At 47.2% G+C, this 21,741-nt stretch overlaps 6 protein-coding genes across 7 annotated transcripts; 2 read left to right on the top strand and 4 right to left on the bottom strand.

Moving 5' to 3' along the window:
- Positions 1-100: 100 nt before the first annotated feature.
- Positions 101-2,879, bottom strand: LOC6587506 (methylcrotonoyl-CoA carboxylase subunit alpha, mitochondrial). The gene is made up of 7 exons (XM_002013492.2): positions 2,792-2,879; positions 1,918-2,692; positions 1,353-1,859; positions 1,000-1,291; positions 750-937; positions 522-693; positions 101-461 (listed from the first exon to the last, which is right to left on the bottom strand). Exons 1-7 carry the CDS (start codon positions 2,830-2,832, stop codon positions 328-330), a joined length of 2,109 nt encoding a protein of 702 aa, XP_002013528.1. The 5' UTR covers positions 2,833-2,879; the 3' UTR covers positions 101-327.
- An 859-nt stretch (positions 2,880-3,738) lies between these two features.
- On the top strand, positions 3,739-5,275 carry LOC6587188 (tether containing UBX domain for GLUT4). The gene has a single exon (XM_002013491.2). It carries the CDS (start codon positions 3,770-3,772, stop codon positions 5,189-5,191), a length of 1,422 nt encoding a protein of 473 aa, XP_002013527.1. The 5' UTR covers positions 3,739-3,769; the 3' UTR covers positions 5,192-5,275.
- Positions 5,243-6,960, bottom strand: LOC6587496 (prolyl 4-hydroxylase subunit alpha-2). The gene is made up of 5 exons (XM_002013489.2): positions 6,773-6,960; positions 6,559-6,716; positions 5,628-6,502; positions 5,409-5,574; positions 5,243-5,354 (listed from the first exon to the last, which is right to left on the bottom strand). The coding sequence occupies exons 1-5, from the start codon at positions 6,958-6,960 to the stop codon at positions 5,269-5,271; spliced, it is 1,473 nt and encodes a 490-aa protein (XP_002013525.2). The 3' UTR covers positions 5,243-5,268.
- Positions 6,961-7,039: 79 nt separating this feature from the next.
- LOC6587517 (prolyl 4-hydroxylase subunit alpha-1) lies at positions 7,040-8,938 on the bottom strand. Its single transcript, XM_026984563.1, has 7 exons — positions 8,775-8,938; positions 8,562-8,716; positions 8,382-8,505; positions 7,583-8,327; positions 7,467-7,526; positions 7,253-7,418; positions 7,040-7,201 (listed from the first exon to the last, which is right to left on the bottom strand). The coding sequence occupies exons 1-7, from the start codon at positions 8,936-8,938 to the stop codon at positions 7,089-7,091; spliced, it is 1,527 nt and encodes a 508-aa protein (XP_026840364.1). The 3' UTR covers positions 7,040-7,088.
- A 1,713-nt stretch (positions 8,939-10,651) lies between these two features.
- LOC6587513 (mediator of RNA polymerase II transcription subunit 15) lies at positions 10,652-19,486 on the top strand. Of its 2 annotated transcripts, XM_026995025.1 has the most exons (7): positions 10,652-10,831; positions 16,423-16,545; positions 17,383-17,516; positions 17,587-18,015; positions 18,078-18,488; positions 18,553-18,708; positions 18,771-19,486. In XM_026995025.1, exons 1-7 carry the CDS (start codon positions 10,789-10,791, stop codon positions 19,182-19,184), a joined length of 1,710 nt encoding a protein of 569 aa, XP_026850826.1. In that variant the 5' UTR covers positions 10,652-10,788; the 3' UTR covers positions 19,185-19,486. The 2 variants fall into 2 exon arrangements, with proteins under 2 accessions (XP_026850826.1, XP_026850827.1); XM_026995026.1 differs by lacking the exon at positions 16,423-16,545.
- Positions 19,487-19,495: 9 nt separating this feature from the next.
- On the bottom strand, positions 19,496-21,677 carry LOC6587200 (replication protein A 70 kDa DNA-binding subunit). Its single transcript, XM_002013486.2, has 4 exons — positions 21,597-21,677; positions 21,285-21,529; positions 20,010-21,225; positions 19,496-19,950 (listed from the first exon to the last, which is right to left on the bottom strand). Exons 1-4 carry the CDS (start codon positions 21,630-21,632, stop codon positions 19,636-19,638), a joined length of 1,812 nt encoding a protein of 603 aa, XP_002013522.1. The 5' UTR covers positions 21,633-21,677; the 3' UTR covers positions 19,496-19,635.
- Positions 21,678-21,741: the final 64 nt, after the last annotated feature.

Raw genomic sequence — 21,741 nt, 5'->3', positions numbered from 1 at the left:
CAGGAAATGGACGATCAGATCCATAATTATTAAATTGATCAATAAGAATTTTACAATTACAAATTTATGAGTTAAGCCTTGACCCGTGCTTGATCTAAAATGTGTTTTTGGATTGATAGTTAATTATTTAATGAAAACATTTAAAATGCCATTGGACACAACATACAACAAAAGTAGTCCATTAAATGGACCATGCTTAACTCTAATAAATGCATTGCACACATGGATATCCCCCTAAGGCATTGGCGGACATCAAAGAACACAGAATAGATAGAAACTTGTAGATAAATGCAACTGAATCCCTGGTACGTTAGCGCAGGAATAGCACTAGTTGGCGGCCACCTCTTCATCCACGAAGGTAATCACAGCCGCTCCCTTGGCCACATTGTCGCCTTCGGCGCCACCAATTGATTTGATGGTCGCATCCTTCGGAGCCTTCAAGATATGCTCCATTTTCATAGCTGCCAGCAAAAACAGCAATTAAACAAATAACAAACCAAAGTCTGATTGATTTAACGTACCGATAAGCACAGCCAGGCTGTCGCCTTTCTTGACTTGATCGCCCGGTTTAACCAGCACCTTCTCCAGCACTCCGGGCATGGGGGCCACCACTCTGGAGCCTCCGGCTCCCAACTGATCGACCTGAGCGCTCAAAAACTTTGGCTGAACCAGCTCAAAGTCCAGTTTTCCACTCTTTAATGAAACAAATTGTTAGGAGCTTTTCTCTGGTTATGTTTTTTGCAGCCTACCTCGAGGAACAAGCTCACAGTTGGCCCATCAATGTTTGCATTATAAGTGGAGATGTTGCTGTCTATATTAGCACGAATCTTTAGACGTCCTACATCCTGCACTCTCTCAGCCTTGATCGCCTGCCAGGCACCATTGTCCACGCGTATCTGCAGCTCCTCTCCATCATACTTGACATCAACAGAGTGGACTGTAAAAAAAAAGGAATTCAGAATATTATCTTGTTGGAGGACCCTCCTAGACACTTCGTACCTTTGTCATTGGCCTTTAGATTATAGTTTCGGATCAAGGCATAGTTAAGACGAGCATTTGGTGTGGCGGCGAATGGATCCTGGTTGCCGCTGCTGTTGCTGACGGATGCCTGCAGTTCATTGAACACCAAGGCAATCGCTGCTTGGCTCACTTGCTGCTGACTGATCGAAATCGGTGGGAAGAGCGTGTCAAAGTGCTGCTCGATGAAGCCCGTGTGGACGTTGGCCAGCTGGAACTCGGGATGCGAGGCCAGATCGATCAGGAAGTTGATGTTCGTATCCAGACCGGAGATCTTGAAGATGGGTTAAATTATCAATATTTGAGTAGAGTAGTCTCCCTTTATTTCCACTTACATGGTACTCTCCCAGTCGGGCAATCAGTGAGTTCAGAGCCTGTGAGCGATTCTCTCCCCAGACGACCAGTTTGGCAATCATGGGATCATAGTGCACGGACACCTCGTCGCCCTCTCGGACACCGGTTTCAACGCGCACCTCGGCACTGGGCTGTGGCGTGGACAGGTAACGCAGTGGTCCGGCGCCTGGCAGGAAACCACCGCGCGGATTTTCAGCATAGATGCGGGCCTCGAAGGCGTGTCCGCTGCGTGTGATCTGGGACTGCTTCAGTGGCAAGGGCTCGCCGGCGGCAATGCGAATCTGCCACTCGACGAGGTCAGTGCCTGTGATCATCTCGGAAATGGGATGTTCCACCTGAAGCCGGGTGTTCATCTCCATAAAGTGGAAGGAGAGGTCCTCCTTGTCCAGAATAAATTCGACAGTTCCGGCACCCACATATCCCACAGCCTTGGCAGCACGCACAGCGGCCTCGCCCAGCTCGCGACGCAGTTCCTCCGACAGGCCAGGCTGCAGAAGAAGGGATTAAATTATTTATCCTATTGAATACTTCCTGGGGCTGACTTACCGCTGGGGCCTCTTCAATGATCTTCTGATGGCGTCGCTGCACAGAGCAGTCCCGCTCCCAGAGGTAGACTGCATCACCATACTGATCGGCGAACACCTGAACCTCCACATGCCGGGGTGATCGGACATAGCGCTCGAGGAGCACAGAACTGTCGCCAAAGGACTTTTGCGATTCGTTGCGCGCCGAGTTGAGGGCTGTCAGAAAGTCCTCTGGCTTCTCGGCAATTCGCATGCCCTTGCCTCCCCCGCCGCGCACTGCCTTGATCATCAGCGGGAAGCCAATAATCTTGGCTTCTGCCTGCAGGCACTCATCGGACTGATCCTCGCCGTGGTAGCCATTGATAATGGGCACTCCGGCGGCAGCCATTATCGCTTTGCTGGTGCTCTTGATGCCCATGTCCCGAATGGCAGAGCTTGGGGGACCCATGAAGATGACTCCTTCGCGCTGGCATTGTTCGGCAAACTCCACCGATTCGGAGAGAAATCCATAGCCCGGATGAATCGCCTGGGCGCCGGACCGCTTGGCAATCTCCAGGATGTGCTCGCCACGCAGGTACGAGGCAGACGAGGCTGCCTCGCCCACGCGATACGCCTCATCAGCCAGCTGCGTGTGCAAGCTCTTCTCATCCGGGTCGGAAAACACAGCCACAGTGCGAACTCCCAGCTTTCGAGCAGTGCGGATCACACGGCAGGCAATCTCTCCCCGATTGGATATCAGGATCTTGCTTATGGGCCGTATTTTCGGGGCGGCGGCATTGGCTTCTGTGGCAAAGCACCTGTTAGAACAACAACAAATATCAATGTTTATGTAATCAGAAGCTGTTCCAGCTGTTGATTCAAGAGAACCCCAGCGGCACTGAGACTTTCGAGCATACCTTGCACTTGCGCCAACGCTGCGCAAAAGTCTCGCATACATGGTTTGTACTTAAATGCAACAGATCTCTGTTTAAATTCTCTAAATTAAATGCGGTTCCACGAACGTGATCTTGTTATCACAACGCGTTATGGGATCGAAGGGCAAATAACAGGTTGGTAGCGCCATGGACTTCATAGAGATGCGCACGTGTCACGAGTTTCTTTTTTGAATCAGGTATTGACTTTCTTGGAATTGGAATAACGATGGGCAACCATTCTGCATAGCCTAGGGAAATGGATATTATATAGTGAAGGAAATCGTTGTCATACCATCCTTCAAAAAATCCTGAAACTAGTCAGTCTCGGCCATCTCAACGAAATATTGGAGTTAATGGTCTCCTAACAGAGACCACTCTAATCAGATGGAATGAATAGGTACAAAACATTTCAATCGAAGAAAACGTCACTATTAATGTTTCAAAGCACTTTGGAAAACATAATTTTAGCATCAATTAAACGAAATAGGGTATACAAATATCCATATTCATAGCGGATGAGCAAATATTAGGCATAATATTTGTTGACCAATTTTGTTTCAACGTAATTTTATAGACAATCTAATAAAAGCGAGTCCTTAAAATTAGCCACTCTTGTGTTCAGTGTTATCAGTATCAAAATCAAAGAATATGATTTTCGAACATAGACAGAGAACGATTAACCCATTATCGATCAGTGGGCATTAAAAAACACTCCACAAAAATAATGAATCTTGAAAAATTGTAGCACAGTTCAGGTGAAAGATATCGTGGTTTTTTGTGTAAACAGGACGGCCAGAATGGATCTTATTTTCCCTGGTTGAACCCAAGATCTTAACCTGTTTAAATAGAGGGGGCTTAAGGGGGTTAAGTTGAGTTCCGACCGGCATTATACTGCAGTTTTTTAGCATTTAGTTTAAAAATCGTCAAGTAAAACAATAGAAAAAAACAAGTTGTGGTCTTATGGAGAAGCGCGTCACAATCCTGCTGCCCAACGGCAGGCGACAAAATGTGAGCGTGACGGCGAACATGACGCTGCTGGAGATCCTGGAGACGGTCTGCTCGAAGCATGGCTACGACAGCGAGGAGCACTGTCTGAAGTTCCACAACAAGGACGTGTCCCTCACGCAACAGTTCCGTTTCAGCGGCTTGCCCAACAATTGCGTGCTGGAAATGGAGCCCACGGAGAAGCGTCGCACCGTGAGCAACGTTGTGGTCTGCATTCAGCTGAGTGACGGATCCCGTGAGCAGGGCGAGTTCGCCCCCAACGATACTGTCTGGCAGGTAGTCCAGAAATTGTGTGGACGCCAGGTGAAGACCTTCGACAGTCCTATCATCATCTATATGCGCAGTGAGGTGATTGGACAGAAGAATATGGAGCAGACGACGCTCAAGTCGCTGGGCATACTGGAAGGACGTGCCATGATGCGATTGGTTGACAAGAAGCCAGAGGAACTGAAGACCCAGGCCAATGTGTACAAGCCGCCGGAGGTACAACCCAAGCCAAAGGATGACGACGCGCAGCCCAGCACCTCGCGCTCGACCACCAGTGGGACAGGTGGCGGCGGCTTTGCCCTAACCAGCAACATGATCAAGTCCTTGAAACGCACTGCTCCAGAGGGAAACTCAGATGCCCAGAATGATGAAGAAATGCCCCCCGAAAAGGATGAGCAGCCAGAGGCTCCCAAATATGATTGGGGCAGTGGATCCGGCTACTCGTTGAATAACGCTGAAGCAAAGCCGATGCAGATGGAGAATGATGCTGATGATAGTCCAGGACGCGCCCCGCCGGTGGTGAACGTGATTGGACCTCGCCAGGCTGTGCTCTTCTCCCTGGATGCCACCCATAAGCAAACCGATGAGCTGCCAGACTCGTTCTTCGACTTGACAGTGAACGATCTCAAAATGGTGCTGCGCGACCTTAAGCGTACTTCCGCGGGCGATGACGATGCTCCGCTTTTGACAGCCAAGCTACGCGAGCTGGAGCGCCAGAAGGCCATGCTGGCCAAATTGAATCAATACAAGGACTGTGTGCTGCGCATTCAGTTCCCCGATCGCTTCGTGCTCCAGGGGATATTTAAGCCCCACGAAACGATGGCCAAGGTGGAGGACTTTGTGCGAGAGTTCCTGGTCAATCCCAGCGAGAAGTTCAATATCTTTACCATACCACCGAAGAAGGTGCTGCCGTCGAGCGAGACGCTGCTGGAACTCAACTGTGTACCCAATGCCGTGGTGCACTTTGGCTTCCTCAAGGACTCGCTGAATTCGGAGAATAATCGTTTTGTGCTGGAGAAGTTCGTGGATCAACTGACCTCCGAGGAGGGCGCACACTATGCCGTGCAGAAGTACCGCTGCACACGGGCCACGGTCAGCGCTAGTTCGTAGTTCAATCAACGTTAACAACAGATACAAACTGCTATAAGCAAACATTCTGCGTGATATTAAATGAATCCGCTTTATTTCTATCTAGATTTTAGTCTGAATGTGTCGTTCCTTACGCATGGTGCGAGGAACAACTGCGGTATTTCGTTGATCCATTTGGTAAGCACTGAAACAGGAGACACTGTCAATGGACAGACAGTCTTTAATTATTGTGTCCTACCGTATTTGGAGCCAACGATAACTGGGCACCCGGCGTGTATTGCTTTGGGATTCATTTGGCCAGAATTGTCCAAGTTGTACCATAAGACAGCGGATCCCTTCTTGGGCGTGACAGACACATTGATGTAGGGAAATGTTGTGGCACCGCCAGAGTCCACTTCGCCCACCTATAAATGGGAGATTTTTACTAGACAGATGCCAGCACTGAGAGAGAACTCACATAAAAGAGGACAGTGGCTATGCGGTCGCCTAAGATGAGTCGATTCGCCTCGCTGTAGTTGTGGCTATCGTAATGCACGTCATAGTGGCCGCCCATGCCATAGTTGATTAGAGTTAGAGTATCGCTTTCAATCATATCCAGGCCGGTCATGTCGTTTAGCCGACGGTGGAGAGTCTTGACCACTGCTGTATCGTTATATTCAACGAAATGCTGTTCCTTTGACGTCCGAACAGGGGAGTACTGATACTGACCCACTAGAGATGCTTTCAGCTGTGTGGCATTCAGCAGAAAATCGATTTCGCTCTCGTAGACTACATCGTGGAAGAGCACCATGTACGGGTCGTGGCTCAGCTCCTCCATCTTCAGTGGTGCAATCCGCGCAAAGGCTGTCGTGGTGCTGTTGTAGCGACAGTGCAGATAGGATGGAGCTCTGAAGACGCCATTGCAGCCCCGCTTATACGTAATTTTTGCACTATATTGTTCTTTAATATAATTGCTTATGTGTGCCACGGCGGCAGTTTCTTGCTGGCTCTTCATGAGCAGTACGCCCCAGGAGTTGTGGATTGTTTGCCGGCTGAACCCAAAGACCGAATACTCAAGTCTTTCCTCGTTGTATCTTTTCAATGAGGCGATGAACCAAGCCTCAGCCCTCCTATCATTCCGATCAGTTCTGCAAAAATTTCCCAAGGCGTGGCAGTCCAGTGGAGATAAGGCGGTGGCGGGCTGCGAGTCTCCAGCGACTAGAGTGCCAGCGGCTAAGTCTTCCGGCTGCAGTTCGTAGAAGCTCACTAAGTTATCGATGCCACGACAGGCCTCTTCCATGTCCAAGGTACTGGGCAGAAGCATTCGCATACGATGTGCATGCTTTATGTGTTCTAAAATACAACATATCCTTTCATTTATGGATTAGTCTTTGCTATTGGTCTCTTACCTCTTTCATTCTCCTGCACTTCTGATGTGTAACGAACCAATTGCTCCCAATCTCGATGCAGGCGATGTATAAGCCCTAAGCTGTTCAGGGGATTCCCCAGGTATGCCTCGTAGTCCGCTTTAATTTGGCTTTCTCCCGCTCGCATGCTGCTCAATGCTCTGAAAGGAATTGTGGCTTAAATTTGGATGTATACCACAGAATTTCCTTCACTGACTGGTGCACTAGATGATGCTTAAACTTCAACTTGGCCACGTAGTTTTTAAGGTTCCGTATTAGCTCATCTTCGACCCTCAGCAGCTTGGTCAGTGCCACTGACGAACAGGCATACGACTTTTCATGAGCCGTATATGTGATTGCATTTCCACAGATTAAACAAAACGCAAACAAGCTTATGGATATCATGATGAATACGCTTAAAGTACACATTACACGAACGTTATCCAGCATAGAGTGAGGGATATTCTTCAGTTCGAGTGAGGAATCTTGTTTAGTGCATTTATTTTTAGTGTTTCAAAACAGTTTGTCACGGTCTACTGCTGCGGAGCGTGACCCATATGAGAATGCAGACTTCTCAATCGTTTACTCAGAGCATCTTTGGGGGTTACTAAATCGCGAGTTCCCTGTAGAATCCACTGAATGGCCACTAAATAGGGAAACAATATTAAAACCGAAGGACAAAGGATAGCAGCCTTACCCTGTTTGTAGCCGCTGAGAACTGGACAAGAGGCATGCTGCGTACGAGGATCACCTTCGCCCCATGGCCTTAGATTATGCCACATCAAAGCAGATCCTTTCGTAGGAGGTATTACCAATTGCAGTTTGGGGAAAACTGTTTCGCCGCCATCTTCCACATCGTTTAGCTGAATATAGGAAAGGTTATCAAAAGAAAATTATCCGAATCTACTCACATAGAATACAACGGAGGCTTGTCGATCTCCGAAAGGATGATACTCGTACTCCTGCGGATGCTACAAAAGTACTGTAATACAAATAGACAAAAGATAAAAACAGATTCATCTCATACCCAATACAAATCATGGTAATCCACATGGGGATCATGATGCCCGCCCTGATCGTAGAGAAGAATACTAAGATGCTCGGACCTCAACATATCACAGCCAGTCATATCCTTGAGACGATCGTAGATGCGTTTCAACAGCTGTGGATCATTCTTCTCCGTGAAGGGAGCTTCCTTTGAGGTGCGCTGCTCTGAAATCTCGATCTGACGGATCTCGTACTGCACCATGGAACGGCTCATTCTGCGGCGTGTAGAATCGATCAAACCTTGCATTTCCGCGTCGTATAGAACATCATGGTAGATCACTACATAGGGATCATGGCTAAATATCTCTAGTTTCAATGGGGCCAGCCTCGAGAAAGCAGACCCCTTCTTGTGGTACCGACAGTGGAGACTGTGGTGATGGGATTTGGTCGGAAATGCACCACGGCAACCATGGAAATAGGGCCGTTGTTCCAGCATATATTCTGCGTGGTCAACAATTTGTTCATCGTGAGGGGCCAGGGCATACGCCTTGGCTATCAACTTTAAGGCATCTCCATCCGATGGGTTTTGAGCGTACTTTGCTACTCCTAGATGATACAACAGATGCTCGTACTGGGCGTCCTTGTAAAAAGATGTGCGATTTTTTGTTTTGCCTGCTCTGTAAAGCTTCAGGGATAACTTCAGCCATTCCTCCGCATGTTGGTGGTTCCTCTGATGTGCTCGATAAGTTCCCAGTGCCAGACAGTCCCTTGAATTTAATGGACGGCTGTTGGGAACGAATGAGACAGCGTATGTTTGCAATCTATGGGATATGACTTACAAATAGTGGTCATGTGGCTTTAGATTGTAAGTAATTTGCAGTTTATGAACATCATTAGCTGCTTGGATGAGATCTTCTCTTTTGGGCAATCTTTGACGGAGTTCTTTAGCCACTATGATTTGGCCTACAAGAAAAGGATGCTCTTCATCCCAGCTCTAAACGTACTGACTAGATATTTACCTTCTCCTCCTTCTGTGGCATTGAGATACACCATCCAATTAGGCCAATCTTCATGGAGACGTCGGATTAATGCCATGGCCCGCTGTGGCACCGACAAATGTATTTCAAAGAATTCACCATCTCTGCCGCTCTCCGCACGCAATTGATGAAGGGTCCTGCATTAATTAGCTAATATCTATATATAAATATAGATGATATATTGGTTCCACTAACTTTTTAATCATCTGATGCCTTTGTCTTAGCTCCAAGAGATATTGCTTTAGATTTTCCACCAGCAGCTGCTCCGTGTGCTCCAGTTCCAGCTGATTCCACACCAATCCAAGGGCCGCCGCTTGGGCCAGCAGAAAGAGCACAATCTTAAGACCGAATCCACTCATCTGGCAATTCAAAATGCGTCTACAAATCCCTCAATGAGCCATGAAAACTAAAGATTCGCTATGCACCTTAAACATTCAAGTTAAAAAAGCTCCGTTGGGCCAGTGTTGAACAGCGCCCGCTGTGTTGGTTTCTTCGGCTGGCTCATCATTGCAACCCGAAATTGAGCCGAACGACTGTGATCGTTATTTGTTAACTTGGCTTATTCAAAAAGAGCCAAGCGCTGCTCAAGCAACAAGTTTTACACCTCGCGCCGATCGTGAATCGTTGGTTGTACGTTGCTAGTTCGTATCGTATCGTTTCGCTTTGGCAACCAATCCAATCTAGATTTTATTTAAAACAACTTGCCAAGGCAATACGAGTGCTATAACACACGAAACCAGCAAAGAATACCCATCTGTGTGCCATTAAAAGTGCATCAATCCAAAGTGAATGATTTGATTGCCATTGATTTAATTCAATCAGTGCTAAGTGTTTGCGGGAATTTCGAATTGCGCTAATTTCGGGTCGAAAAATTAACACAGGCCGCCGCCGAGTTAACGAAATTAAAGCATATCGAAAACAACTTTTACCTATGGGTCTTTGTTGTTTCTTTATGTTTTTCTACGTTACGGGTTTCAAAACGCAGAACTACCGCCCGCCGCCATCCGCTATTCGCTGCCGCCGCGGCCGTGTTGGACGTGCCAACGTTTTCGCTGCTGTTGGGGATTGTTAGTGTTTTAGTTTTTGGGGGCGTGGCTGGCAGTTGGCATGTGCGCCACCGCCGCTGCTGTTGACAGTGACAATACTTTGGGGCAGCAGCAGCAGCAGCAGCCATCCAGCCAGCAAACAAGAGACAGCCGAGAAAATTATGGAGCGCTGACCAACAAACCAAACCAAACCGATCCAATCCGATGCGGAGTCGAAGCAAGCGAGCGGCGAGTGATAGCAATTGGAAAGTTGTTGTTATGCTCAAGAGAGCAATGAAGGAGCCAGTCTGATTGCCAGACCACTGTCCGATAATATCTGAACATGTGCTAAATGCTATAAGTTTCATTAATGTTCAAGTCCTATTCCGTCGCTGGCAATTCTGGACCAATATGGTCTTTCCTTTGAATAAGAGGCGGCGTACTTTCAGGGTTCTACAATCCAGAATACGACATATGTACATATTTTATATTTGCCTCTGTAATTCAGTGATAGTCTCGTTCTATTTGTGTCACATAAAATAGTGAAATCTCACATGAGCAATCCCTGGCAATGCCTCACCTTATTGATTATACATCTTGGCTCTTCTGCCTACGCATAGGAGCGCGGCTCTTATCGCCGTATCTCATCATCTCGGCCCGCCTCGTGTCGTCTCGTTCCGCCTTCCGCCTCCCGCCCCGCCTAGTTCCTCTTCACTTTTACTTCTTCTTCGGCAAACGGAAAGAGAGAGTGTTTACCCGCTCATTTGCGTGTCTTTTTCGTTGCCGCTTTATGCGTGTATTTGTGCTTTTTCTTCGGGTTTTTTTTCGGTTTTGCCTTCGTTTATGCGCAAGCGCGCGTGCCTACAAAAATAATTGATAATAACAATAAGTTCATTAAATTTAATTAAACCAACTATGCACTTCCGATCCGCAGCACGGGTCGCCAACCCAACAACAAACCAACCTCAACAGTAATAATAAAAATAATACTATTAAACGTTTATTACGTTTTTCACAAACCAACAGATCACAGTGTGCATGTGTGTGTGTGTGTGTGTGCGAGGAAAATATAAAGAAAATCAAAAGAAAATTACACGCTCTACGCAGCCGAAGTACACAAACAAACTAATCATCTCGCTACCAAAAATCGCCAGCAAAATTCCGGCATTGAAAAAGCTGCAAAGATGAATTTCTTTGTGATTGGCTTTCTGATCATGCAGGCGGCAAGTGAGTAAAGTGCAGTGTGTTTTTTTTTGTGTTTTCCCCTTGTTTTTCCCCCTGTTCATTTGCTTTTCGTTATTAATTGCTGTTTTTCCGTTGTGGTTTTGGTTTTTCTTTTCGGTGGATGTTTAAATTGCTTTTCACGGGTGTCTGTCGAGTGTTGGCCGGGCTTTAATTTGATTCGGTTCAAGCAAATGACTTAAGCGACAAACTCATTTCTTTTTTCGGGCCTCAAGCAAGTTTGTGTCTTAAGTCTTTAGTCTTTGGTTAGCCGCTTATGGCTTGTGTGGCATGTGTGGCACATGGCTGTATGCCGTAATCATAGATCGCAGTAGATCCCAACGAATGCTGTGGAACAGGTTGTTGGCCGCATTTTTAATTGGGAAGAGACATTCCCCCGCCATTCAAAAACTCCCAAAGCTATGCCCACAAAGAAGCAACAAGATATTTGATAGATTGTCCAAAGTATTGCCTCTGTTTTTACATACATATAAATAAAGGCGTCTTTGTTGCAGTTTATTGGCGCCTCTTTTTACACGGATTCGGATTCGGCTTCGGTTTTAGCTTCAGTTTTCGGTATTTGGTTTTTTTGGCTTCTGTGCGCCTCAATGCAAAACCTTGCAAATGAGACGCCGTATGAAACCGGATTGGTTTTTGGTTAGTCATTGGGTATTCTTGACCTGAAGTTGCGAAGTAATTTCTGTGCCACTCATTAAGAACACAGCCCAATCGCTCTCCCAGTGTGCTCCCCTGGTGGCCTCCAATGCAAATGGCTGCTGTTGGCCCATTAATCAATTTGCTAAAAATCTATTAAACATAAATAATGCTCGGCTAACCTTCGCTTCCGTCTGGGATTCGATGAACGATACACGATGGACATGGTCTGGTGTTTTTGGCCTGTCAGAATATCGGTCAAGTTCAGATATCACATCTCGGACCAACTAGAGCAGCAGCCACCGACCGCTTAAAGGTGTTCCGTGCACACACATGGCATGGTTTTTGGTGTTAATTTCGGCAATTTTCATTGCCTAATTTGCATAAACTTTATGTTTTGCTGACCTTTTGCCTGCCAAAGAAGTGAACCGCAGAGCCAGGGACAGGAACTGAAGCTGTGACGACTCTCCCAGCTAAAAATACGTATTGATTCGGCAGTGCCCTGCCCAAATCGGGCTTGATGGCTTCATAAAAGCCAGCTAGCGGGCAATCGCTAGCCATGATTCATCAATACCCCATATACCAAATACCCCCTACAATAACAGCCATTGAGCTCCGTCGGAAAGAGATGTTTCTCTTTTGTGTCTCGGTTTCTGTCTCACATTTTTGTTGGTCAATGACGCAGCATTTTGAAAGCATCTTCAGAGCGTCTTCTGTTTCTGCATATGTATTTTTATATAACCCAAATATTTGTGGAGGCGCAGAGGCATGGCGTAGGGCAATGCTTTTACGCAATACTTCTGGGATGCGGAATGTCCCTGCCTTCGTGTGTCAGGCAAATACGAAATACGACTATTGCAAATGCTTTTGCACTTGCCACAGCAATTAGCCAACTGTTTTTATTTGTTTTTTTCGGCGCTGAGAGCACCTGTGGAGCCCAGTCGCTGGTCCAGGTCCAGGTCCAGGTCCAAAGATACTCAACAAAAAAGAAAGAAATTGCATTGTCATATGATTGCATGGGTCAATAAGTAAAAGGCTCCTCTCGAAGGCGTTGCCTGCCATCGGCAGAAAGTGAAAGGCAGAGAGCCATACAGGCATGCATCCGAGGAGGAACCAACCACTCAACCGCTTCCGGCTGGTATTCCCACAGAAGATGCTGTGGCTATCCTTTCCTTTCCCTTTTCGCGCAGATGCCATCTGCTCTGCTGAGGCTACGTTTTGTCTGCAATTAGGAATAAATTAAATCATTATTAACACTTCTATTGTTACATATTCACATGTGTGTCTTTTGGCCTACACTTTGGAGCACGCAACGCTGTACGCTCACGTAAGACCTTCGGGGGCTGAGGCTCCCTTCGAGATGCCTGCACTGATGCACACCTTTTGGCTGTTATTGTTTTAGCCCACACGTCAGAGTGTGTGTGTGTGTGTGGCTCTCAAATTGCAATTTAATTCGATGTCTCGAAGTGGCTTTTGTCAAAAGTTTTGTCAGCTGAAGCCGCCTTTTGTGTGCGGTCCACTGTCCACTGTCCGGCGTGTCTATCGCTCACTGTCAAGACCATCGTTCAATTAACATAATTAACTGACAAGGGGAATTACGGTGCGCCCCTTCGCTCTCTTAAGGCTGAGACACTTGTTGGGTCCACACAGCCGTACAATCGAATACAATCTCCCCTGAAGCTGGTGGTGCGATGATAATGGTTTCATTTGGATTACCCTACCTTACGCCTTACGACTATTAAATGATCCAAAGCAAGGTCAGGTTCAGGCCTCAAAATACCATTAAAATTCTATTTAAAAGTTATAGGTAGTTCTTTTGCGATGAGAGCCCAAAGCCAGTCAATGCCTTGGAAAGGGAAAGTTTCAAGAAAAGGGAAAGGCACGTGTAGGCACGTCTCCTTCATCCTCTCCGCTTAAGTCACAATCCCAGCAAAAACAAAATATGTGTATAAAAAAAACATTGACCGTAAAACGTTTTACCAATGGAACAATGGAATGTTAAAGTCTCTTCTTTAATACAAAAAATAATAAAAAAAGGGAAACGAAACCCACTTGAAAGGTTTGCTCTGGGTTAAGGTTTGGCCGGCAATGAATGGATGGAATATTCGGCCTCCTAGGCAGCAGCAGATCTATGCGTAGATCTGTGATAATTTATACACGATATTTGCATTTGTTCATCAAATTGAATTAACACTGAATGCCACCTCAGATACTGAAACAGAGACAGACACACGCGAGTCGGAGACCGCGTCAGAGCCAGTTTCTGTTTTTGTTTCTGTTTCAGCCTCCGACTCTGGGCGAGCAATTAATATCAATGTTTTGTGACCCACTTTCCGGCTCTGCGAGAGGGAGGTGCTAACTAGACGCCATCCAGGGAGCAGGAGGAGTCGTCTCTTGGTGAAAAGTAACTAAATATTTGATGGAGAGCAGTGGTCAATGGTTGATATACCGGCTGTGGCTGTGGCTGTGGCTGTGGCTCTGGCTGTTGCTGGGGCTGGGGCTGGACTGCATATTTATGCCTCATTATTTGTTTAGTTTAAATTTCTATTTGTCTACTTGGACGTCCGATGGCTATGGCCACCAGCAGTCATAAACTACACAAAATTTCATACACACAACATTTGGCTCGGACGGATCCATTCAACAGAAGATGACGACGAGTGAAAGCGTTCGGCAGTCGGCAGTCGGTAGATGCCTCCTCTGACTAACTGCAAAATGCGGCAGACGCACAGTCAGTATCCCGGCTGCAGAAACATATATGTATATATATTTAAACAAATTTCTATATTACTTTTTTCCTTGGGCCAAGTGCATGAGTTTCCCTTTACCATTTAGCTGTACATTTGTGGGCATAAAATAATTAAAATACCTACTCGCATCGCCCACCATGTCGTATGCTTATGCGTATGCGCAATGCAAATTGATTGATGATTGGAGTAAAAGTATCAATTATGATACATTTGGCATGAATTTTCAATTGCGGTTGCCAGAGGGAGAGAGAGATCGCATCATAATGATGATGATGAGGAAGTGACCACACACCACACACCACAGACTTTATCTGTATGTACATGTCTGAGAGGTGGTAACACTTTGATCTCCTAGGCGAATGATTACCTTGTCCATGCGCCTGGCACCCCATTAAGATTTTCCTTGAACCCAAAGCCACAGCCCCATCCACAGCTGTAGCTATAGCAATAGGCACCCAGCGATTGCCACAATTGGCCGGCGCACTTAATGGAGCGGCCATTATCCATTAGTCTTAGAATCGGTTTCAGACTTTCAACGGTTCAAACTCCGTCCTCATAACCATAACGAGCATACATTTCGAGTGCCTCCATCTCTATGCATATGGATGAAGCGACAGACAATCAAAGTCCATAAAATTGGGGTCCACATTTTGAAAGAACTGAACACATTTGAAACACGTATTACATGTCCCACTTGACATGCTAACAATTTAATTTGAACCCCGACGACGGAGACGCGAACGGAGCTCGAATTGAGGTTGCTTCTTCCATGTGTGTGTGTTCGGGTCGCCAAAGTGCTTTGGTTAACCCCCAGGTAAGTGCTTTTGTAACTGGTGTATTAGTGATCTTGCCATAAGGAAGTATTACCAATCCAAGTCGATTGTTTTAAGCGTAGTTATTGCCGTCTTGTGGCATAACAATGGCTTCAGTCACGGCATTCATCGTTAATCGATTATGCCAAAGGTATAGTCAAAAGATTACATTTCAGAATGCGAATGAAGATGAAGATGACTCTTCTCTGGGTTTATTGTCTTGCGGTTCGTTTGGGTTCGGATTGGGTCATCATTTGGATTTGGGTCATTCTGTGGTCACACCTTCTTTGTGTGGCAGATGGCAGATACTCATCGTACGCATCGTATGCCTTGGCTTCTTCCACCATCTCAGATATGTAAGAAATAAACAGCTTTAGCGGTCTGTTTGCTGTTTGATGTTTGCTGTTTCCCCTAACCCTAACCCATCCATCAAAACATCAGCCACGCCATTTGATTCGATGCGGGATAAATCACAGAGACTTTGAGCTGATTTTCATTAAAAAATTTGCCATAAAATTTAAAATACATTTATGCCAAGCATTTTGCACACATACGGGACAGGGGGGTCTGGGTCTGGTCTGAATGGTGACTCCACCTTATATTTAATCCAAGGCAAGAAATCATCAACACCATAGTTCCACTGAGGCCCGCTGGGTCGCGCTGTAAGTTTCCCATAAGCGAGCGGATACATTTTTTTAGAGCATGCCATACATTCACAGTGTTTCGAAGCGTGTTTGTGTCCATGGACAGCAGGGAAAAATGTTCTAGTATATATTCTTAGGGGTTCTTGACTTTTTGGACCAAATCAAAGTCTTTTACTCCTGTCCAACCGCAAGGGTTAAACACTTCATAAGGAATGGTCTCTATTCGTAACAATCTAAGCCAATGGTCTCGTGATCATAGAAAATATAGTTACATAAATACATATTGAGCAACATCCTCCAGGAGCTTCTTCAACAACCTTGCATATGGTCAAGCTCATGATGTTGCTGATCGTGCCTATTTCTTTCACCGTTTCGCTGCAGGGACACTGTTCGCAACATTGTCACCGGTGGGTTGGTGGCGATCTGAAGTTTAGCAACTTATGAATATACTCCCAAATTATCTATTACATTAATTGTTATATAATTCTTTTTGGTTGCGGATTGTATGCTACATAGAGAAAAAACAACACAGAAACGTATCCTATCCATCCTATCCCAAAAGAAAGAAAAAACACCCACACCCGAAAAACACTATAATCCCCTTGTGCTCTCTCTCTCTCTCTCTCTCCATCTTTCATTGTACTAAACCCCAAACTAACATTTACTTCTTATGTATTATATGAACGAGAACTATCTCCTATTCTGTGTTTGCTTTTTTTTCTATTTTTTATTTATAGGATTGGCTTGCGGGACGTGCGTTTTAGCGTCCGATTTTGGTTTCATCCTCGATTGTAACTTCAAAAAGTCTGGACTGTTTCGTGTACGAAATTTGGGTGGCCTAAAGGCCCATTTCGGTTTAGGTAATTCTCTACTCTATCAAACCCATCCCACTGTATATATCTAAATGTATATCCCTAACCAGCCATATAGAAGGTTTACGTACTGTTCTCTCAGGGGTTAATGTTTCAAGTGCACCTAATTGGTCAAGTAATCGATGGTGGGGTCCAAACGAGACGCGAACAGTGATTAAGTAAGTCATTAATGCATTCATGCCAATGTCAGTGGCAACAGCAGTAGCAGTAGTAGTAGATGGCCAAAGTGGAGCATGTGACGGTGGAGAGGAGACCGAGACGAAGACCAAGACCAAGACCGAGACCGATAACAAGAGTGAACTGTAGTTCACACAGGCAGAGGCGTGGGTAGAGGAGGGGCTGCTATTGTGGCTATGGATCTCCATAGATCCAGCGATTGGTACGCACCATTTGGGAACCGCCGCCAGAGCGCAGAGACTGTAAGGAAATTTTCCGCAACCGAAGCTCGGGCCAGAGAAAAGGTGCTCTAAAAGATACCCCAATATATCCCCATCTGTTCCAAACCCAAATCTACCACTAGATGTACTGTATTTTTGAATAAATCCCTAAAGTCGTAGGATCCCCATCTCCAATAGATCACCCCCTCTATGCACGCCCCTATATGATCGGATCAAAGCCCACTACTTAGGCTCTTTGTACATAAAACCCGTGTAGATTTAAGATTTAGATACAAAGCCCTTGTCGGCTCGAAGGGAAAAACAAAGGTCATTAATTAACACATTATTGCCCAACCCCCAATCCCAAATCGCCAACACGATTGCTGTGATTGATGGGGGATTGGCTCCGTCACGGACACCGCCCTAACCCTTTGATGGTTTCTTTCAGGCTTCAGTCTCGGCGATGAGCTGGGCTTCCCGGAGTCGCTGGGGAACCTGGAGGGCGAGCGTCGGCGTGCCATCAGCTACAAGAATGGAGCACCGCCTGAGAGTGTGGGAGTGCTGTCGGGGGCACAGCAACAGGTGAGGAGTGGAATAGATGGAACCTTGAAGGTCTCCAATCCCTGCTGATGATCCCTTCTGTCGTCCTTAGGCCAATCCAAGCGCACAGCACTCGCTACCAGATAAACGCATCAGTTCACGCTCCACCGGACCCGTGCCCTACAATCTGCAGCTGCAGCAGCTCCAACAGAGCGCCCTCCAAGCGGCCAAGGCCCAGCAGCAGCAACAGCAGCAGCAGCAGAAGATGAAGCAACTGCAACAGCAATTGCTGCTGCACCAGCAGCAGCAGCTTCAGCAACAGCAACAGCAACAGCAGGCGCAGCTCATGACCGAAGCCCGTCCGCTGCCGCTGGGCGTGCCCGCCTTCCGGCCGATACCACAGAAGCAGCAGCAACAGCAGCAGCAACAGCAGCAGGCCTTGAACCCGGCTCCGACAACAGCAGAACGCCGCGTGGCCGTGGACTCTACGGAGCCGCGAGTCAGTGTCAACAATAAGCTGATCCTTGCCGTGGATAAGCCGGTGAGTGTAGAGTCCTTCCCCTCTAAGTGCTCCTCTGATAAATAGAACATTTTGCGGATCAGCATTCGAATCGCACCTTCCATGCGGACAATCCAGTGGTCTCCCAGCCCGTGGCAGTGCCCGTCTTCCAGGCCATGCCCGAGTCCATTGCCCGCATAGCGAATGCGGCCAAGGAGCAACGCCAGGCGCCGCCCAGCTATCCCAATTATCTGCAGTTCGAGGAGCCCAAATTCGACCTCAAGGATGTGACTGTGGAGGAGCTGGCCGCGGCGGCCAACGTCACGGTGGAAACCATCAAGCATGCCATATATGTGCGGGAGCAGCAGCTCAAGGCGGAGCACAGGGCACAGTTGGCGGCCAAACTGCGAGAGGAGTTTATGCGCACCTCCACCGTGAGGACCACCACAACGACGACAACGACAACGAGTACTCCACGACCAAATAAGTCGATGGCAGAGCACAAGGTGTCCAAGGTGGGGGATTGAAAAGTATATCCTTGTAGTTATATTCCATTGAGATATCTCTCTGTGTTTGCAGGTCATGAATGCACCCAAGGAATATTATCCTGTGGGCTACGACAAGAACTTCGATGACAATTTCAAGTCAAAGGTGGATCTGCCGCCCACGAGCTTCTCCTGCGCCAAGCAGAAGCACTTTCCGGGCCTCTATGCAGACACCGATCTGGGCTGCATGGTGAGGCTTTCTTTCAGCTGAAGATCTCTGAATCGGCTCTGAATCGAACCACTTTATTGCAGGTCTTTCATGTGTGCGCCCTCACCGATGATGGCTTGGTGCGCAAGTCCTTCCTCTGTCCGGAGAACACGCTCTTCGACCAGACCATCCTCAAGTGCAACTGGTGGTTCTATGTGGACTGCAGCTCCAGCGCCAGCATCTACGACTCGAACATACCCATCTCGAAGAGCTACCAGCTGATGAAGTCCCTCACGTACTTCTCCAAGTTCAACAACCAGCGGAGCAAGGAGCAGGAGGGCGACAAGGACGAGAATGCCCTGGATATAGACTCATTGCGGGAGTCCATGGAGGGTGTATCCCGCAGACAGGAGCAGGCCAAAAAGGCAGAGCTTGAGCGGGAGCGGGAGCAGCAGCTTCCGAAGGCAGACCACGAGCATGTGGTGCCCGAGGAGGGGGAGCAGCAGCTGTCCAATTAGAAATAAGAGTCTCTCCACCCTAATGCTATCTGAGATCTAGGTTAAGAGTTAACGATCGAGCGTCATAGTCAAATCTCTCTATCTCTCTCGCTTAAGCCAATGGTTTTCTGTTTAGTCTGTCCAACAATTCCTACAGGAGGAGATCCTGTTCAGTCCCTCCTTAGACATAGTCCCCTGTAGTCCTCCCTCTTCCTAGCCCCGTAAGTCGATAATCTCTAGTGTTATTCATATTACTATTTATTTATTGTATGTATTTACCCAGCAATTACAACACAAAAACTCTGTTTGTTTCAATTTATAAATGTTCATTATGACTTTTCTGTGGTTTAATAAATGGGGGAGATGCTCCTGCATCCTGCAGCTTAATTGCCAATTGAAAGACATATATCTTCAATGCAAACTACGAATCTTAAATAATTTAAACAATAGTATCTTATAGGAGTGGAAAGATTCAGTTGGAGCTGCTGCCAATGCCAGTCAACTCCTTCAGCTCCTTGAGCAGATGCCGATTGTACTCCTTGTGGTTGAGGGGCCCCACGGACTGCACGGTGAGCTTGTTGCGGGTCATGTCGCCGTACACCTCGTTCTTGCAGCGCAGCTTGAAGATGTGCGAAGTGAAGTTAAGGGCTGAAAAAATTTCCTCAGCCTTGGTTGGATCATTCTCGAGGGCCTCGCCAATCTCCTGGGAGGTGTGTTTGAGCAGCTGCTCGCCGGTTTCGTTGAAGCAGGTGACCCAACGATTGGAGGTCCAGTCACCTACGCTCATCTGTTGATACAGAAATCATCATTTGGATAATTTTAGGGACTCTTCTTCTAGTTACTCACATTGACAAGCAGACGATATTTAAAGTTGGGATACAGTGCATTGCAACGCTCGCAGCGATACTGATCGTTGCCCTCGTCGACAACCTTTTTGTTGCAGTCCGCCTGGGGGCAGGCGCGGTAGAAGGCATTCTCCTGCTTAACGATATGCACCACTGCCTTGCACTGGAAGTAGTCGGGCTTGTCGCCGGAGCCAAGGTTGCGTGCCCGCGCATCCTTAAGGGTCATCCAATCAGTGGAGAAGCTGCCGCCGCCAGTGCGGGCCGACACCATGTTGGCAACGTTGTCACCGCCACCATTATCGAACCATCCGCGCAGTTTGTGGGCCTCTGGAATGTCCGGATTTATCTTCATGATGGAGCCTCCGCCGAGACTCAAGCTCTTGCCGCCATTAAACTCATTGATGCGTGTGCCTTTTACCAGGATAACAGGCTGAACGTGGCCATCAAAGTTGACGGCATCATCGCCCCACAGGGTCAGGCTGATGGCCGAATTGCTCATGTCCACCAGGGTGAGGTCTCGCTTCTTGAACTCCTTGTTGGTGGTGCGCGAGGTGAAGGCCTGCAGTTCACCGACCTCTTTGCAGATACCGATTGTGTCGACAGCCGCCTTGTTCTCCATGCCAGACACCTCGGAAATGGGTACCAAATTGTATTTAATATCGGGAATGGCACCATCGTCCGCATCTTCGCAGAGCTGGACGGCAGTTTCGCCCGTAAAGGTCATCTCGTAGGCATTGTTCAGCTGCGAGAACTGTTTGTTGGCCGGCTTCAGCTGGCACTTGGAGAAGAAGTAAACGCTATCGACTTGAATCATATCAAAGTATTTGTCGCATTGCTCCTTAAAGGCTGTGGCACGAATTTCACCCGATTCATCCATCAAATCCATGCTAAACAACTTGCCCTCTCCCCGGGGGTTGCTCCAGGTGCGTATGCCTGTTTTGGAGGTGACGCGCGCCTTGATCACCCACTTGTTCTGGTAGGGACTTAGGCTGGAGATGGGATGGGTCATTCCCGCGCCAATCGAGGCATTCAATGTAATGTTATTATTGTTGTTGTTGTTGCTCTGAGTCACTTCCTTTTTGGGAACCACAGGAGGTGCAGCTTTGGCGACCTTGTCCTGTTTGGCGGCATTTTCATATGTGACGGGCTCGCCAATTTTCTCCTTCACCTCGGCGCCAGCATTGAGAACTGTTAATTCTGATATAATAAGGACGCGTCTGAAACGTTAATTTAGTTTAAGTTCAACTTCGTATTAGTTGTGATGACTTCCACTTACTTGCCAGCTCCGTCTTTGCCCACCATCGAGGTGACGTACTTGTCCAGCTGCACAATCGTGAACTCGTCCAGCTGTCCCTTGTGCTGCATCTCGTTCAGCTGGCTGGCCAGCATGGCATAGCTATTGAAGTATTTCCCATCGGAAATCAAGATGCGATAGCGCTCCGCGTCCGCATTGCTGTTGATTTTCTTGATGGCCAGGATCTGAAGCACCGGCTTCACGACATCGTCGCCATTCATAATGCGCTGTGCCAGACAAATCAAGTGATAGCGTTGAAACATGAAGTCTACAACTGAAGACAGGTGTACTCACAGCAATAACTCCCGAGGACAAAGATGCAAAGCCCATTTTGAATTGTTTATAATAATTTGGCAATAATTTCACAACAAAATCTGCACATTCGTCGAGGGCTGGACACTGAATGAAGCCACAAGAGGCGGGAAGAGCTGGGAGCGAT

This window comes from Drosophila persimilis, unplaced genomic scaffold, assembly GCF_003286085.1.
Source record: "Drosophila persimilis strain 14011-0111.01,24,50 unplaced genomic scaffold, DperRS2 tig00000000-arrow-pilon, whole genome shotgun sequence".
NCBI lineage: Eukaryota > Metazoa > Arthropoda > Insecta > Diptera > Drosophilidae > Drosophila > Drosophila persimilis.
This window is presented reverse-complemented; position numbering and strand designations above follow the sequence as displayed.

Excerpts from the sequence above, each read along its gene's own strand:
- LOC6587513 (XM_026995025.1), top strand. The coding sequence starts at position 10,789 with ATGAATTTCTTTGTGATTGGCTTTCTGATCATGCAGGCGGCAA. Across the intron at positions 16,546-17,382 it reads AAAGGCCCATTTCGGTTTAG|GCTTCAGTCTCGGCGATGAG; the intron begins GTAATTCTCTAC and ends GGTTTCTTTCAG. Across the intron at positions 18,709-18,770 it reads ACACCGATCTGGGCTGCATG|GTCTTTCATGTGTGCGCCCT; the intron begins GTGAGGCTTTCT and ends ACTTTATTGCAG.
- LOC6587506 (XM_002013492.2), bottom strand. The coding sequence starts at position 2,832 with ATGTATGCGAGACTTTTGCGCAGCGTTGGCGCAAGTGCAAG. Across the intron at positions 1,860-1,917 it reads TCATTGAAGAGGCCCCAGCG|CCTGGCCTGTCGGAGGAACT; the intron begins GTAAGTCAGCCC and ends CTTCTTCTGCAG. Across the intron at positions 1,292-1,352 it reads CCCGACTGGGAGAGTACCAT|ATCTCCGGTCTGGATACGAA; the intron begins GTAAGTGGAAAT and ends CCCATCTTCAAG.
- LOC6587188 (XM_002013491.2), top strand. The coding sequence starts at position 3,770 with ATGGAGAAGCGCGTCACAATCCTGCTGCCCAACGGCAGGCGACAAAAT.
- LOC6587200 (XM_002013486.2), bottom strand. The coding sequence starts at position 21,632 with ATGGGCTTTGCATCTTTGTCCTCGGGAGTTATTGCT. Across the intron at positions 21,530-21,596 it reads TGTCCTCGGGAGTTATTGCT|CGCATTATGAATGGCGACGA; the intron begins GTGAGTACACCT and ends TGTCTGGCACAG. Across the intron at positions 21,226-21,284 it reads GGCAAAGACGGAGCTGGCAA|ACGCGTCCTTATTATATCAG; the intron begins GTAAGTGGAAGT and ends TTAACGTTTCAG.
- LOC6587517 (XM_026984563.1), bottom strand. The coding sequence starts at position 8,938 with ATGAGTGGATTCGGTCTTAAGATTGTGCTCTTTCTGCTGGCCCAAGCG. Across the intron at positions 8,328-8,381 it reads AAGCCACATGACCACTATTT|CCGTCCATTAAATTCAAGGG; the intron begins GTAAGTCATATC and ends CGTTCCCAACAG. Across the intron at positions 7,202-7,252 it reads TCTCAGCGGCTACAAACAGG|TGGCCATTCAGTGGATTCTA; the intron begins GTAAGGCTGCTA and ends TTCCCTATTTAG.
- LOC6587496 (XM_002013489.2), bottom strand. The coding sequence starts at position 6,960 with ATGATATCCATAAGCTTGTTTGCGTTTTGTTTAATCTGTGGAAATGCA. Across the intron at positions 6,503-6,558 it reads AGTGCAGGAGAATGAAAGAG|AACACATAAAGCATGCACAT; the intron begins GTAAGAGACCAA and ends GTTGTATTTTAG. Across the intron at positions 5,575-5,627 it reads TAGCCACTGTCCTCTTTTAT|GTGGGCGAAGTGGACTCTGG; the intron begins GTGAGTTCTCTC and ends TCCCATTTATAG.